Source organism: Clinocottus analis, unplaced genomic scaffold (genome assembly GCF_023055335.1).
Source record: "Clinocottus analis isolate CAN_PGR_092001 unplaced genomic scaffold, fCliAna1.0.p SCAF_3, whole genome shotgun sequence".
In the NCBI taxonomy this organism is placed as follows: Eukaryota; Metazoa; Chordata; class Actinopteri; order Perciformes; family Cottidae; genus Clinocottus; species Clinocottus analis.
In genome coordinates, this window is record NW_027176042.1 from 14,072,672 (window position 1) to 14,086,371 (window position 13,700).

General features: G+C 41.8%; 1 protein-coding gene across 3 annotated transcripts in view; it reads right to left on the reverse strand.

The window, feature by feature from the left end:
• Positions 1 to 3,587: 3,587 nt before the first annotated feature.
• Positions 3,588 to 13,700, reverse strand: part of erc2 (ELKS/RAB6-interacting/CAST family member 2) — a 32,442-nt gene continuing 22,329 nt past the window's right edge. The window contains exons 11-19 of one of the 3 annotated variants that reach the window (XM_068593589.1): positions 13,053 to 13,088; positions 10,782 to 10,984; positions 9,124 to 9,240; positions 6,710 to 6,833; positions 6,357 to 6,517; positions 5,618 to 5,765; positions 4,048 to 4,869; positions 3,803 to 3,870; positions 3,588 to 3,676 (exon numbers count right to left, since the gene is read on the reverse strand). In XM_068593589.1, coding sequence (XP_068449690.1) covers positions 3,844 to 3,870; positions 4,048 to 4,869; positions 5,618 to 5,765; positions 6,357 to 6,517; positions 6,710 to 6,833; positions 9,124 to 9,240; positions 10,782 to 10,984; positions 13,053 to 13,088 — 1,638 coding nt within the window. In that variant the 3' untranslated portion in view covers positions 3,588 to 3,676; positions 3,803 to 3,843. The remainder of the gene's footprint in view (positions 3,677 to 3,802; positions 3,871 to 4,047; positions 4,870 to 5,617; positions 5,766 to 6,356; positions 6,518 to 6,709; positions 6,834 to 9,123; positions 9,241 to 10,781; positions 10,985 to 13,052; positions 13,089 to 13,700) is intronic. The other 2 variants (XM_068593590.1, XM_068593591.1) reach the window with 2 other exon arrangements.

Sequence of the window (13,700 nt, forward strand, 5' to 3'; positions counted from 1 at the left end):
TCCATGCTTCATTCAAAACTTTGACTCACTCTTGCTTTTTTTTTTTACTCTAGGGACTTCCTCTGATAAAGTTTTTTTTAAATAGATTTTTCTCTGATGCATTCATAACACACACAAACACACCCACACACTCATAAACGCAGCTATGCACACACACACACACACACTTCTCTCTTTTCTGAATACATTTACACAAGCAACCGCAAAAACATGCTGCACTCTCACAAAACTGCACAGGCTGTCTACTAAGGGGACACAGTGAGTGAGACACACATCACTCTCAAACACAACATCACACCGTCACAATGCACGATGCAGATGCAAGTAATGAATGAGGAATGATGCTTCATGGGAGATTAGCTCACGTTCACACAGGTAATCATTCAGCATGCTGGACACTCACATTTAACTTGTTCTTCACTGTACAGCTCAAAACATTTACATATACAAATAGTACAGTCTCAAACTGGCATATTCGGTAAGCTGAAACAATAGAAAAAATAAAGCTAACTTAAATACAAAAAGTAATAAAAAAAGTAAACAATGTTTGTTCTGTCACAACAACAAATGTTTCTGGCATTGGTCACAGTGATTAGTTTGATCCAAAGGTTCAGCAACATATTAAAAGAAAAACATCTTGTATACAACAATAAAGTGAAAATATGTGTTTTTCATGCTTTTTTTCTCAAAGGCCTTTGAGCATTACTGGTGAACCTACAGGCCTTTCAACTCAAGTCTTTCTATACGGCTGCTTCTAGGCACAGATGCACACTTGACTTCTTGACTCCACCTCACACCGAGGGCCATGCCAGTCATTCACAACCAGGATTAGTCTTTCGTCTAAGCCTAGGAAACCAGCCCCAGCCTCTAAGCCTCTGTGTCTCCGAAACCTTATTTTGACACAACAGTTAAGAAATCGCTCTGCATAGAGAACAGGAGATTATCCTTACATCATCGCTTTCAATTGGCACATTATGTAAAATTCAGCATGCATGAGCACAAATGAATTGTTTCATGTTTTCTACCATGTAAATTAAAATGGTATTGTATGGTAGGAGAACCCCCTACTTCAAGTATTCAGTAGTTAAGGACCTGAAAATGGAGGATTTGTACTCCGCCCCCCTGATGGTGAAGTGAGAGGATTTTTGCTCCTCTGTCTGCTTGCATTATCTTCCCTTTTAAAATAAATCCAAATCTGGACTTTTCTTTCAACATTTGTAAACACAAAACACAAAAGTTTCACACAATTTGTGGATTCTTGGTCAGTGACGGGAGCTGTAAAGGTTCACATGTGAAGCAGACACAACAGTTTATGCATGAGTCACGTCGGTTTGTGGAGGATGTGTAGATGGAAAGACATTTATATACAACAATCAACACTTGGCCGCATAAGTGAAACACACAGGCACCATGAGAGGAGGGAGAGGAAGTAGGGGATTGTCTTGACACGGTCTAATTCAATTTTCAACTACACTGCAACAATGTGTGTTGGTTTTTCTACTTAATCAGCTGTCACAGTCACATATATCACCACTTCTGTTTACAAGACGACAACGGCGACAAACACGCGAAGAAATGCATCTCGACAGAGTCACTCAAACCTCCACTTGGATGTTCAATGTGATAGTCCTCACTCACAAGTGCAAGTTTCTGCCTGCTGAGGGCAGCAGACATACTCTCATTGCTACTTATGTGAGCTGCAAAATTCAGTCTTTTTTTCATTGTTCAAAGTTGTCACCACAAGCGTTGTTCAACTAAATGTTTTCACATTGAAGAAAGGAATGTAATCATGTCATCTTTACGAGACTTCTAGATAGATTTGGATATACTTGTCTATTTCACATAAACTGCTCTAAAGCTCTTCTTTTTTCTTTTTGGGCTGTCCTGTGTTTCCAGACAGGGAATGTTACTTTCTGTTGAGGGGTTTACTCATGTACAAATCAGAGAGAAATCACACCACTCAACACTCTAGATAAGATATCTCTCTGACCTCCAGCCAGTTAGAAAAATAACCATGAAGAAAAAAACATATATCATCTTGTCAGTTTGAAACGATTTTCTGACCACGTATAGACACACTATAGATTTATCTCTATATGTATATTATATGCTTATCTATCATATATGTGTACAGTTTCTTTTTTTCACGAGGCACATGCCTCCTTGTTGAGAAGGAGAAAACAAGTCACTATGTTTGGGGAGGTCACAGACCACTGCTGGAAGAGAAGAATTAGAAGGGAGAGGGGAGCAGGAGCATACTGTAGGTCAGAGACTGGGCTGTCAATAGTACAAATAGACCTGCAGGGAAAACATCTATTGACCATCCTCCACTTGAATCCTCCACTTCACAGACTATAATGTATGTATAGTCGTAGTATTCATAGAGGGCAATCTCCTCCATGTGGGTCTTGAAGTGATCGTTTCTCACAAAACGGTCAAATCGTATGTACAAAGCTCTGTTTACAGTTGTTTGTGAAGCCCATTGTGGGATCAAGTCCCTCCACTGTAAAATGACTAAAAGATGTTCTTGACCAGGTCTTCTGACACCATTTAGTTTAAGCACCAGCAGAAGCACCATTAGTAAAAATTCCTGCAACACGGAGGAGGTGCATAGGTGCATAGTCTCAGAAACTTAACTGATAAGTAGTTTCTGACCGCTCTCTTGGCCGCTCTGATTGGATGGTTAATTACACTTTGATTGATAGATTTGAGAATGTATTCACTCTAGACTGACATCTGCATAGATTGATTTTTTTTACTACTTCTGATTAAATGAGGTAACATGAAGAGAAAGATGAATAGCAACCAGAGCCTTGAGGCTAGAAAAAACCCAGTAGCTTGTGCAGCAGAGGAAACCACCAATGCTGCAGGCAAGGCTAAAGGTGGATTATTAGTCAGCACACAAAAAAAATGACAAAAAAAGCACACTTTCTCTTTTAGATATGCTGATCGGTGTGTTGGTCACGTGTTAAGGTAAAATAAGAGTGAAATAGCTCATCAACACGATCAGATGACAGAAGGGTCATGAGGGTCATGATAGCCAGGCAGAGTGGTCAGATGTCACCAGGTGGGTCAGCAGGGCAGTGAGGATTAAGAAACCATGAAAGAGTCAGGTGGGGGAGCCAAACGGAGCCAGAGGAGTCAGTCAGGCAGGTGTAACAGACAGCGAGACAACCATGAGCTTGGGTCAACCTCAAGGAGATGGATGAGGAACAAATACTGGGCTGGATCTGTGCTGGGAGGTTCAAGAGTGCATTGTTGGCCGAAAGAGACACACAGCACATCAGTCTCTCCATCGGCATTAACATCTGTCTATTTCCTTCCAATTCAGTTCCATATCTGAGATCCTGTGCTGAGGAAGTAGATGACGTCTGGTCTTGTTCGCACAAAAAATAACTTCCAGGTCACCTGAAGCAGAAATGTTTGGAAATTTATTTTCAACAAATACTATCATTTTGTGTGTTATAATATATTATGAAATAAAATGTTTAAAATTACCTGCAGAGCTGTCAGTCTCCCCGCATGACCTGCACACCTGAGTGCCCCTTCCTCTTCCCCAGTAAGTAAACAAAGGTCCCATTGCTGAGCGTTTATTGAGTGGAGGTAATAAATGTTTGGTCGGGTAGTGTTTCAAAGTGATGGCATGGCTGTGCTCCTCCAGTAGTGACTGAATCTTCTGAATGTCAGAGATAACAAAACAAAAAACTCCAGACGTCACACAACTGTTTCTTTTGCTATGAAATATAGCAGACACAGGGGACACTGACAATCATAAAGTGGGAAAATCTTAAACATATCTCACCCCTCAAAACAATATTAGAGCTTTGGTTGTCACAGCAAGGATTATGCCCAAATGCCCTCGTCGTCATCCTGTTATAGTCAGTGTGACAGGCCAACATCAGCGATATGCATGAAGGGAAGAAAGTACACAGAAACTGGAGTAAATGCTGATCTGAAAACAGCAGGCGGTGTGAGAAAAAAATTAACGTTTTAAATGTTTACAAGTAAAAGTAATTTTTCATGGTTGTACTTTGATGAGAATCTAACCTGGTCCGGGGCAGGGCGGTGACCAGCATGTGGGGGTCCTCGGGCCGGCCCTCCGCGATGATGGGGCGATGGATGACGTGGATGCTGGGCGTGGTGCGGGTGCTGAGGGTGTTGAGGATGCTGAGGGTGCTGGGGATGTGGATGTTGGGGGTGGGGTCCTTGTTGTGGAGGGCCGTGTGGGTGCTGAGGATGAGGGTGCTGCTGCTGAGGGTGTCCATGTGCGTGCTGTGGAGGATGCTGTGGGTGCTGTTGGTGAGGGTGTTGGGGCTGTGGGGTGCGTGGGTGCTGTTGATGCTGGGTAGGTGCTTGGGGATGCTGAGCGTGCTGCTGAGGGTGCTGTGGATGGGGTGGGTGAGTGTACTGGGGTTGTGGCTGCTGCGGATGCTGTTGGGGGGCCTGTGGGTGTTGTGGGTGTTGCGGATGCATGGCGTGTGGATATGGAGTCTGCTGGGTGTGAGGAGCGTGAGGAGTCTGGGGAGCGTGGGGAGCATGAGGAGCATGAGGAGCGTGAGGAGTCTGGGGAGCGTGAGGAGCATGAGGAGCGTGAGAAGCGTGAGGAGCATGAGGGGCGTGAGGAGCATTAGGTGCGTGGGGAGCGTGAGGAGCGTTAGGCGCGTGGGGCGCGTGGGGAGCATGAGGAGCGTTAGGCGCGTGAGGAGCGTGGGGAGCGTTGGGAGCGTGAGGAGCGTGAGGAGCGTGAGGGTACTGCAGCTGAGGCTGAGGCTGAGCATGAGGAGGCTGAGTCGGGGGGTGGTGAGGGCCGTGTGGATGATATTGCTCATCTTCGTAGTTGTCAGCTATCAGCTTCATTCTGCTTTGTGTCTGTAGGAAGATGTAACTGATTAGTGCAAGATGATCAGCAGCTGTTAACAAACATAACATTATTCCCTCAAGAAGAACATCAAATGAGTTCATAACTGAAAAAAGCACATATTTTCAGTATATGTGGATTGACATAAAAACAAGAACACCTTACAATGTAATACAATCCAGTGCAATAACCATGCAACCAACACTGAGGCGTATGTGTTCCTTTCTTTTCTCCAACTTCAGATGATGGATTTTCATCTTTTTTCATTTTTAAGGTCTTTGTGATTTAGATATTTTGGGAAACACTGTTTAACACTGTTATTAAACACTGTTTAATAAGAAGATTGATACCATTCTCCCATCTATACCCGAAATACAAAGCTCCAGTCAGCGGCCGATTAGCTTAGCTTAACACCTAGCATAAAGACTGAAAACAATGAACAGAGCTTTGATAGGAATCGGATCAGGGCTGATGTCATGTTAATGGCCAGAAAAGATTGTCAAATGATTTGCAATGTGCAAATGAGAACTCGTAACTTGACTTGGACCTGTGTGAAATGAGTGGAGACTTGACCTGCCTCAGCTCTGATAAAGCACAATGAGACACAATTGGGGAAAAACTAAACTAGCAATGTCATGCCTGTGCACCGGCCCCTGTAGTTGCCTTGTGCAGCTAGATTTTTTATTTGTATTAATGTTGCCGTGGCAACCAGCTACAGTGCAGACATAATTTTCCTTGACATTGTGCTGCAGTACTAACGTGTTGTTTGAGCTGGTGCATCAGTTTGTCCCGCTCCCTCTTGAGAGACAACACCTCCTCCTGGGTCTTCTTTTTATTGGACGCAGACAGTTCCAGCAGTGCAATATTAGCATCTTTCTCACTGATGGCTGCCAGCAGAGCTTGTTGCCTGCAGAACAAAAACATTATGGATCAGAAATTACAGTATAAAATTGAAAGCACATTAGTGAAATGGTGAAATGGTAAGACATCCCATTACAGGCTTTCAACCAAAATACTGTCAAGGTCTGGTTCAAGGACACTTTGACATGTAAACTATGGGGAGACCATGGATCGAACCGTGAACCTTGCGGTCGCAGGGCAACCACGCTACCCATGAGCACAGCAGCCACATGTACTCTGAGATTCAAAGCAGTAGAGTAGACATGCATACACTTCCTTTCTTTTATTACGTTATTCTTTTAAGATTATTACAGCTTTAACGTCTATATGTTTAATGTGAAGCTGCAGCCAGCAGCCCCGTGTGAAAAGCTTGACAGATTTTTATTTTATTTTTATATACAGGACTATTTTTTAGCCAAAGAGACTGCTCTACCACTGAGCCACAGCCGCTCGAATACATTTAAAACATAATTTTGGTAGATAGTTCAGAGAGAATTTCTGTTTCCAGACATGAATCCGTGCCTTTGCCAGAAACACAGCAAGAGAAGTAAAATAATGGGCTGCCTTTGTGAGGCTGACATCAAATGATGACACTAACTTCATCTCCAGTATCTCCTCCAGCTGTTTCCTGCGCTCCTGTCTCATGTTGGTGAGGTGGCCATCTCTCTCCTGCAGCGACTGCTGTGTGGAGGAGAGACGCTGCTTGGTGGAATCCAGCTCCTGCCTCGTCCTTTCCAGTGTGTTCATCAGCTCTTCCAACTGCATTAGATGGGAACATACACCAAATGTGTAAATAAGACACTTGAAGACACGTGCTTCAGTAACAAAAGTATTAAACCATATATCACTAATAAATACACTCAGCTTAGGCAGCTAACACAGTCCGACAATAAATCCTACCTTTATGAAGGTTTTAATAAACTGGTTTATTTCTCAAAAGTAAATCTGCACCTTTACGTGGTGGCCACTGTCCATGGAGCCATCTTTACGAGGGTCTTGTCCTAAGCCTTTCTTGTCCCCTTGTGGTCCCAGTTTGATGTTTGGACCCTTCTTTGTCAGGTCTTTGCCTCCTTGTCTGTAAAACCACACAAATGTAGCATTTTCATGCCAATCATTTTTATGATTATGTATCGTTATGTAGTTGCTGTAGTATTTATCTTTTAAGAAATGCAAAATACATCCTCAAGGCAATAGTGTTTCATATGTATTCAGTATATGTGTGAATAGGGTACAATATATTCTCTTAAATTACGACAAGTAACATGAAACAAACAAAAAGAACAAGTACAGCGTAATGGACAATCATGTCAGGTGCATTTTGAATAAATCTTCTTTCAAAATGGTACCAATCATGAGTGAGATCACCAGGACAGCAAAAAGACATGAGCATCATAGATGAATTGAGAGCTTCATGTTAACAAGACATTGCTAAGATAGCTCACAGGCTTAAGCACCGGAGTTAGGATGGACATGGACAAAGATGGGAGCTTGATGGGGAGGGAGGGGCTTTACTTACCTAGGAGCTAGACTGCAGATGGGGAGAGTAAGAGACAGAAGAGAAGGGAATGACAGGACAAGTGGAGGAGACATTGGAAGCAGCAAACGAAAGCACACAAAGGAAAAAGTAAAAAAAAGAGACATTAGAACCAGAACATAAAGAAATAACCACACAAAAAGAAAACAATACAAAGGACATCACAGTGTGTTCGATGTAAAACAACATGGAAGATCACAGAGGCACCTGTGACCGTCGCTGCTGTGTAGCCTAACACAGCGAATGCAGGATGCACCTTCTCTGAAAACAGAACCATGTGCATCTGCTGCCAAGACTAGGAGTGGCAGACATGCAGTCAGACAGGCAAGAGGAAGGGAAGAGGACATGTCTGAGTGCAGAGCAAAAGGAGGGGAAGCCAACAGTGGTTTGACCGAGCAAAGGTGTTAGCTGAGAATTAGTTATGGATGCAGGATTGTTCAGACTAAAGAGACCAGACTGCACTGACACACTTCAAGATCAAGGTTCAGTCGAGATCCTGCCTACTACAGCACCTCACTCACAGAGCGTGTGTAGACCTGGAGCACAGCAGCTCTATTCATGCAGGCAACTGGGCTGATCATTTGATTTAGTATCTGGTCGAGCAAGCTAGGGATGGGGCAAGTTAGGATGGAGAGCAGGGTGGGCACCGGGAAAGACCTCTAGAAGAAAGAGGGGCTGTCGGGTGATGTTGCTGGAAGGATAAGAGGGTTAGAATTACAGTGGAAGAAGGTGACGTAGAGAGAGGTGGGCAGATGGGTGGATGGAATGAGCAGGGAAAGTGTGCTCATGGCAGGAGGACGACTGAGCTTTAAGGACAGAAACTTCCTACATAAGCTGCAACAAACAGCCATCACCACAAAAAAAAGTGTATATTGTGTGTCTGCAAATGTTTAGTGTGCTTATGTGCTTTAATACAGTTAAACAAAGGGCCCTAAGGGACACAAAGTACAATATAGTCAACTAAAATGGTTGGACAAAAGCGAGAGCAGATGAGAAAATAACACCAAGGAAACTGCTTGTAGTGCAGTTTATAGTGCAGTATTTACAGTTTAAAATATTATTAAATATCTATATACAAGTGCAAATGTTGATCAGGGCTTTCAGTAACAAGTGAAGATGTACAGTGCAACGTGTGAAATTTGGTTGCTAGTTTGCTGAATCCTTGGTGTGATTGGTTTTATTGTGCGACTTTACCATGCATCAAAACAGAAACATGCCACAAAAGGAACCCCAAGGTGAAATAACGTCTATTGTTAAGGGGAATCAAAACCAACACCACAGAATATATGAACACCGGGACATATATTACAACATTTGTTTTTTACTTGTGAGCTGGCTGAGGTACAAACCTCAAACTTTAATATTGACTTTCATCATTAACACAAAGTATTTGGACCACATTTGTGCAATTATTAATACTTTATGATGTGATAATTTGCTATAATGTGATTTGTCATGCAACAAAATCTTGGTAGACATAATTTCCCAGTCTATCATCAGTGCAGATATAGATGGCTTATAATGCTGGTTGCTACATGCAGTTTAAAACCATAAACAGACTGATCTACGACCATTCATAGCACATACACATTCCACAAAGTAAACACATGCTACATAAATAAGAGCAAGCATGAATCCAGAGATCTTTGAATCATGTGTACGGAGACAGCAATGCAGACAAAACAACCCGTCACTCTGATACAAAGATATGAGAATCCGTTGGACAGCAGGCAGACCCGGGCACACAGGTGAAACCAGATGCAGTTGCAGCAGTTTCAGTCGGAGACTTTAACCACGCAGCCGAGCTGAAGTGCCAGGGCAGAGCACTCACTTTCCCAGGAAATCCCACACCATGCCCCCTATCTGCTGGGGGGCAGCGGACACAGAAGGGTCAGGGGGAGCTCTGCCACCGGGACGAGGGGTGGGGCGAGGGTCAGAGGAAGGGGGGCTGGTTTCAGGGGGGCACAATGTAAAAGAGGAGGAGTTGCATAGGTGATAGAGAAGAGATTTAAAAAAAAAAAAAACAGAATCAGATTTGAGAAAGGAGAAGAAAAAGGAAGTTTGAGACCAAGTCGAAAATGATCAATGGCGGACGGTGACGAGAGAGACAGATGAGCATGAAACATAAGATAGAAAGAGGAAAGGGACAGAAAAAAAGTGGGTAAAGATGGCAAAAAAAAGACAAGAATACTCAATTAATAAAACGCGACCAATAAATTAGCATGACAGAGAAATGAAATGGCCCCTACCACTAGCTAGGCAGGAACAAGAGAACTGGTGGTTTTGTGAGTCTTAAAGTGACGGGGACGAGGGGCTATCATTGGCAGACAGGGCTCATGTGTGGTTCTCATGCAGTTCATCACATCTTTGTCTCATCAGTTTAAATTCAAGTATAGGATAATGATGGTGGTCTGCATCCAGTGAAGAGACTCTGGACCGAATAGAGAGGTGAGCTTTATGCATGGGTCCATTAACTTAAATCTGTCTGATCTCTTCCATTAAAGATAACATAGAGGCACTTTGTGTTCTAATATGACATCTCACAAAGAATCAAAACTTGAAAAGAGAGCTTTCTGTGTGTATCTCAACATGCATCCAAGGAAAGATGTATTCATGTATTTCTGAGTATATTATCAAATCCAGCGACTGGATCCCGGGCAAGACACTGTGCTGACACAAAACTTATGATGTCACACTTGTACATACCAACAGGAAAATGACAGTACGTGGATACAAAAACACAAGGAAGATCATTCAGAACATGGAGAACATAGAACAGGGTACTTTAAAGCTGACAAAAACTAAGCAGATACAACCAAAACTCTCTGTATGTCCATAGCACACAACACAGCACTAGATTACTTCAAAAAATTATATTAGTGGTGGAAAACAAGAATGTACACAGTACGTATAGAAAGCGATATGTGTGTCTTTTGTTTCCTTTTTGAGTGTGGGTCTCTCTTTGCTGTTTCTTGTTTGTTGTATATTTGTATTATTGTATCTCTTGATTTGGAGCTGGGAAGGACAGCGTGACAACAACAACAACAACAACAACACCTCTTCCTATCAAGCTTGAATGCACATATTGTCATTATCTTTGGACAAATGCTTTTACAAAATTAATGTAATGTGATAACATCACAATTTTGCAGAAATAGCATACAAATATACCCATAATAGTATGAGTTTATAATTATTATAACTCTAACTCTGTGTTTGGAAGTATGTAACCATATGACTGGATAAATGAGTCTTGGAATACTGCAGGAGTAATGTGAGAGTTTGTAAATTGATGTTTTGATATAGTTTTGCTGTTGTAAAACTAGCCACTCAATTTACTTCAATTCAGACTTTTTAAAGTTTTCTTCAAGACTGCAAAGTAACACAGGGTGAGTAACTGATAGACAAATGATCATTTTGTGGGGGAAGATCTACTTCAAGATGTCTTCGAATACTTCAATACATTAAGAGACAGTCAGATCTATTTACCTTTCCAACTCAGCAATCTTCTTATCCTTGTCATTCTTCTCAGTCTCAACCTCTCGCAGGATGTCCAGGAGTCTCTCCACCTCCGACTGAGCCTTGTTGACCTCGTCCTTGTAGTAGCTCACCTCCTTCTCAAGCAGCTTTACTCGGTCCACGTAGTCTGGGTTCCCTCTGGGGCCGGAGTGCTGCTCCACCTCATGGGTCTTCTGCATCCACGTGCCAGGGAAAGATACAAACAAACACACATGCACACATACACACACCCGAAGATACACTCAGTTAACATGATAACATCAACACAACCATGCAGTACAGCACAGAATGTTTTACTGCCCAAATAAGAGAGATACATACAGTACACAGCAGTCAATCACTGTCTTATATTATGCACTTCCCTTGCTTTCTCTCTCTCTCTCTCTCTGAATGAAAAGTCAAATGTTGTGAACAAGGGCATCATTACTAGTGCTGGCTCATTAGCTTTAACAGAGCTATTATTTAGTTCCACTCAACAGCCTTCTGAGACTCACTTTGCACACTTGGTGAGTGTGCAGAATGCAGAACTGTGTGTCTTGTGTTTCTGCAGCGCTTTAATGATAAAAAAAAATAGTAACAAATCAGTGGCAGTGAAATGCTAAATCCTGAACCTGTCTCTGTGGCTATTTGTCAAACTAATCAGAGCTTTATTGCTTGATCAATATGGACTAGTTTCACCATTATTTCAACAGTTTGTAACTCTCTATGAAGTACAATACAGTGGTACACATCACCCTTGATACAATATGCAGCCACAGATGTCACAAAAGTGCAATACTTGTACAGAGCCAGAGAGCATCCACCAAAACACTGCAGTGATCTCCAACCACGACTGATACCTCAGCTAACCGCACCACACTGAGACGAGAGAAAAGCGTGGCAACACTGACAGTGACAACATGCAACAAGGTCGACTATGTCATGCAAACCCAACGAAGCTGCACAGTCTTTGTGATTTTCAGTCAAAAGAATGGAGAAACAGAAGCAACAGGGACCAAGTTAATCTGTCGGCTAACGGTAAGTCTCATATTTTAAGCATGAGGAACGACGTTAGGATTTAGCTTGTGGGAGATTTTCTCAATTATTCAAATTGTAAAATATGCATTACGTTATTGTATATACACTAATACATGTGGAAGTAGATCAAAAATACATTTGTTAGACATAAAAATTAGACTCTTGTCAGCCTGTGGGTATCAATGTGGACTTTGATGAGAGAATTATGCTGAAGCTGAGGTTTTAATGAAGCGTTTCAGGGTTGTAGGTACTGCACTTTTAATGGCTTTTTCATTATTAGATTTTTTTGAATTAGTTTCTGTATTAATGTATCATCTATTTCTGTGACATATTGTATACTTATATAAAGTACCTCAGGATAATTGAAGCTTAACCTATTTTGTAACTACAATTTTACTTAACTCTACAAAAATGCATCATTAGTATAAATGAGAAAATACCAAATGCCAGTGTCAGCACATCCCTCAAAACTATTTAAAGCTTGAATTTGATGTTTTGTAGAATTCCAAAATACACAGAATTTGATTTTTAAAAAGAAAAAAATCAAAGTACTCAAAGAAGTCATATATACCATCCGTCTGTAACAAATGGGAAAAATGGGGAAAGTTTGGCTTCGCAGTTCATTACAGGGTTGTATGTGTCAAAGGATTAACCAAAAGTAAACCCCATTCAGGCCTGGTCCTTCGACTTCCATTACATACAACACAGGAGGACCCTTTGTGAAGATATTAATGCTTATTATGGATGTAGGCTCTTAGATATACTGCTCTCAATAATGATCAAGGTTTCGTGACTTTGCCTCATCTTAAATTTCTTTCATTAAACAAAAGTGTTTTATGTGTAAGATTAAGAAAATCAAAATGTGGTTAAACAAACTAATCACAGATAAACAAAGTACAGAGCCACATTTAGAAGACACAAATTAAATATACTGTATAATTCCAACTGACCAAATAAAGTGCACTTTTAATACTGCATATGTTGCACCAGTCTCACAAACACAAACAGTTGCAGAATGAGTACGTTGCACAGGACTCTGAGTGCAGGTTAAAGCTCATTATATCAGTACAGTGCGACGATCAACATGCATCTGGGTGGGTCAGTGGGTAAAGCAGAACCTATTCTTGGGGCTGGCATGATCACCATTTAGCATGTTTCAAAGAGGTTATCAGTGGTCCTCATGCTTTCAATATGTGCCTCAGAGAGCTCACGAGAAGGACTTACAGGATTGTTCATGTGACTGAATAGCTGCTCAGCTTGCTACATTGCAAACGGAGAGGTTGAGGAAGGGAGTAGGGCGGGAGAGTAAGTGTTAGGATTTAGTCTGAGCCAGAGGAGAGAACAGCAGGATCAGACATGTTACAATACATGTTTGACAGAGCAGTGACATAGTCTCAGTACAGCACATGTTGTTACAGGTTAAGGGCAACACATCACGGACAAATGCAGAGCAACAGACACAGTTATAGTCTGTGGATTATGGAGTGGGAGGAAGCGAGGGAGGGTATGGACTGTCTGTCGTCCCCTGCAGCGGCCTATCAAAGCAGTGCAGGACGTTAAAGGAGAAGTAGCACGATGGTAGCCATTAGCCTAATTAACTGTGTTTTATCCAAGGCAGGTTCACGTATCTGGTTCAGTCCAGATAACAGTGATATTCACAGCAATTATCTTAATGTGGGATTGCAAGTTTTCATAATTTCACCTTGTGATATACATACATACATCATGTGTTGTTATATACATACATACATAATGTGTTGTTATATACATACATACATAAAGTGTGTTGTGTTGATACATTTTGGATTAGTCATTCAAATTTGGGGTCAGGTTAGTCTCAATGAACACATAAAGATTCCCAAATGCGCATAA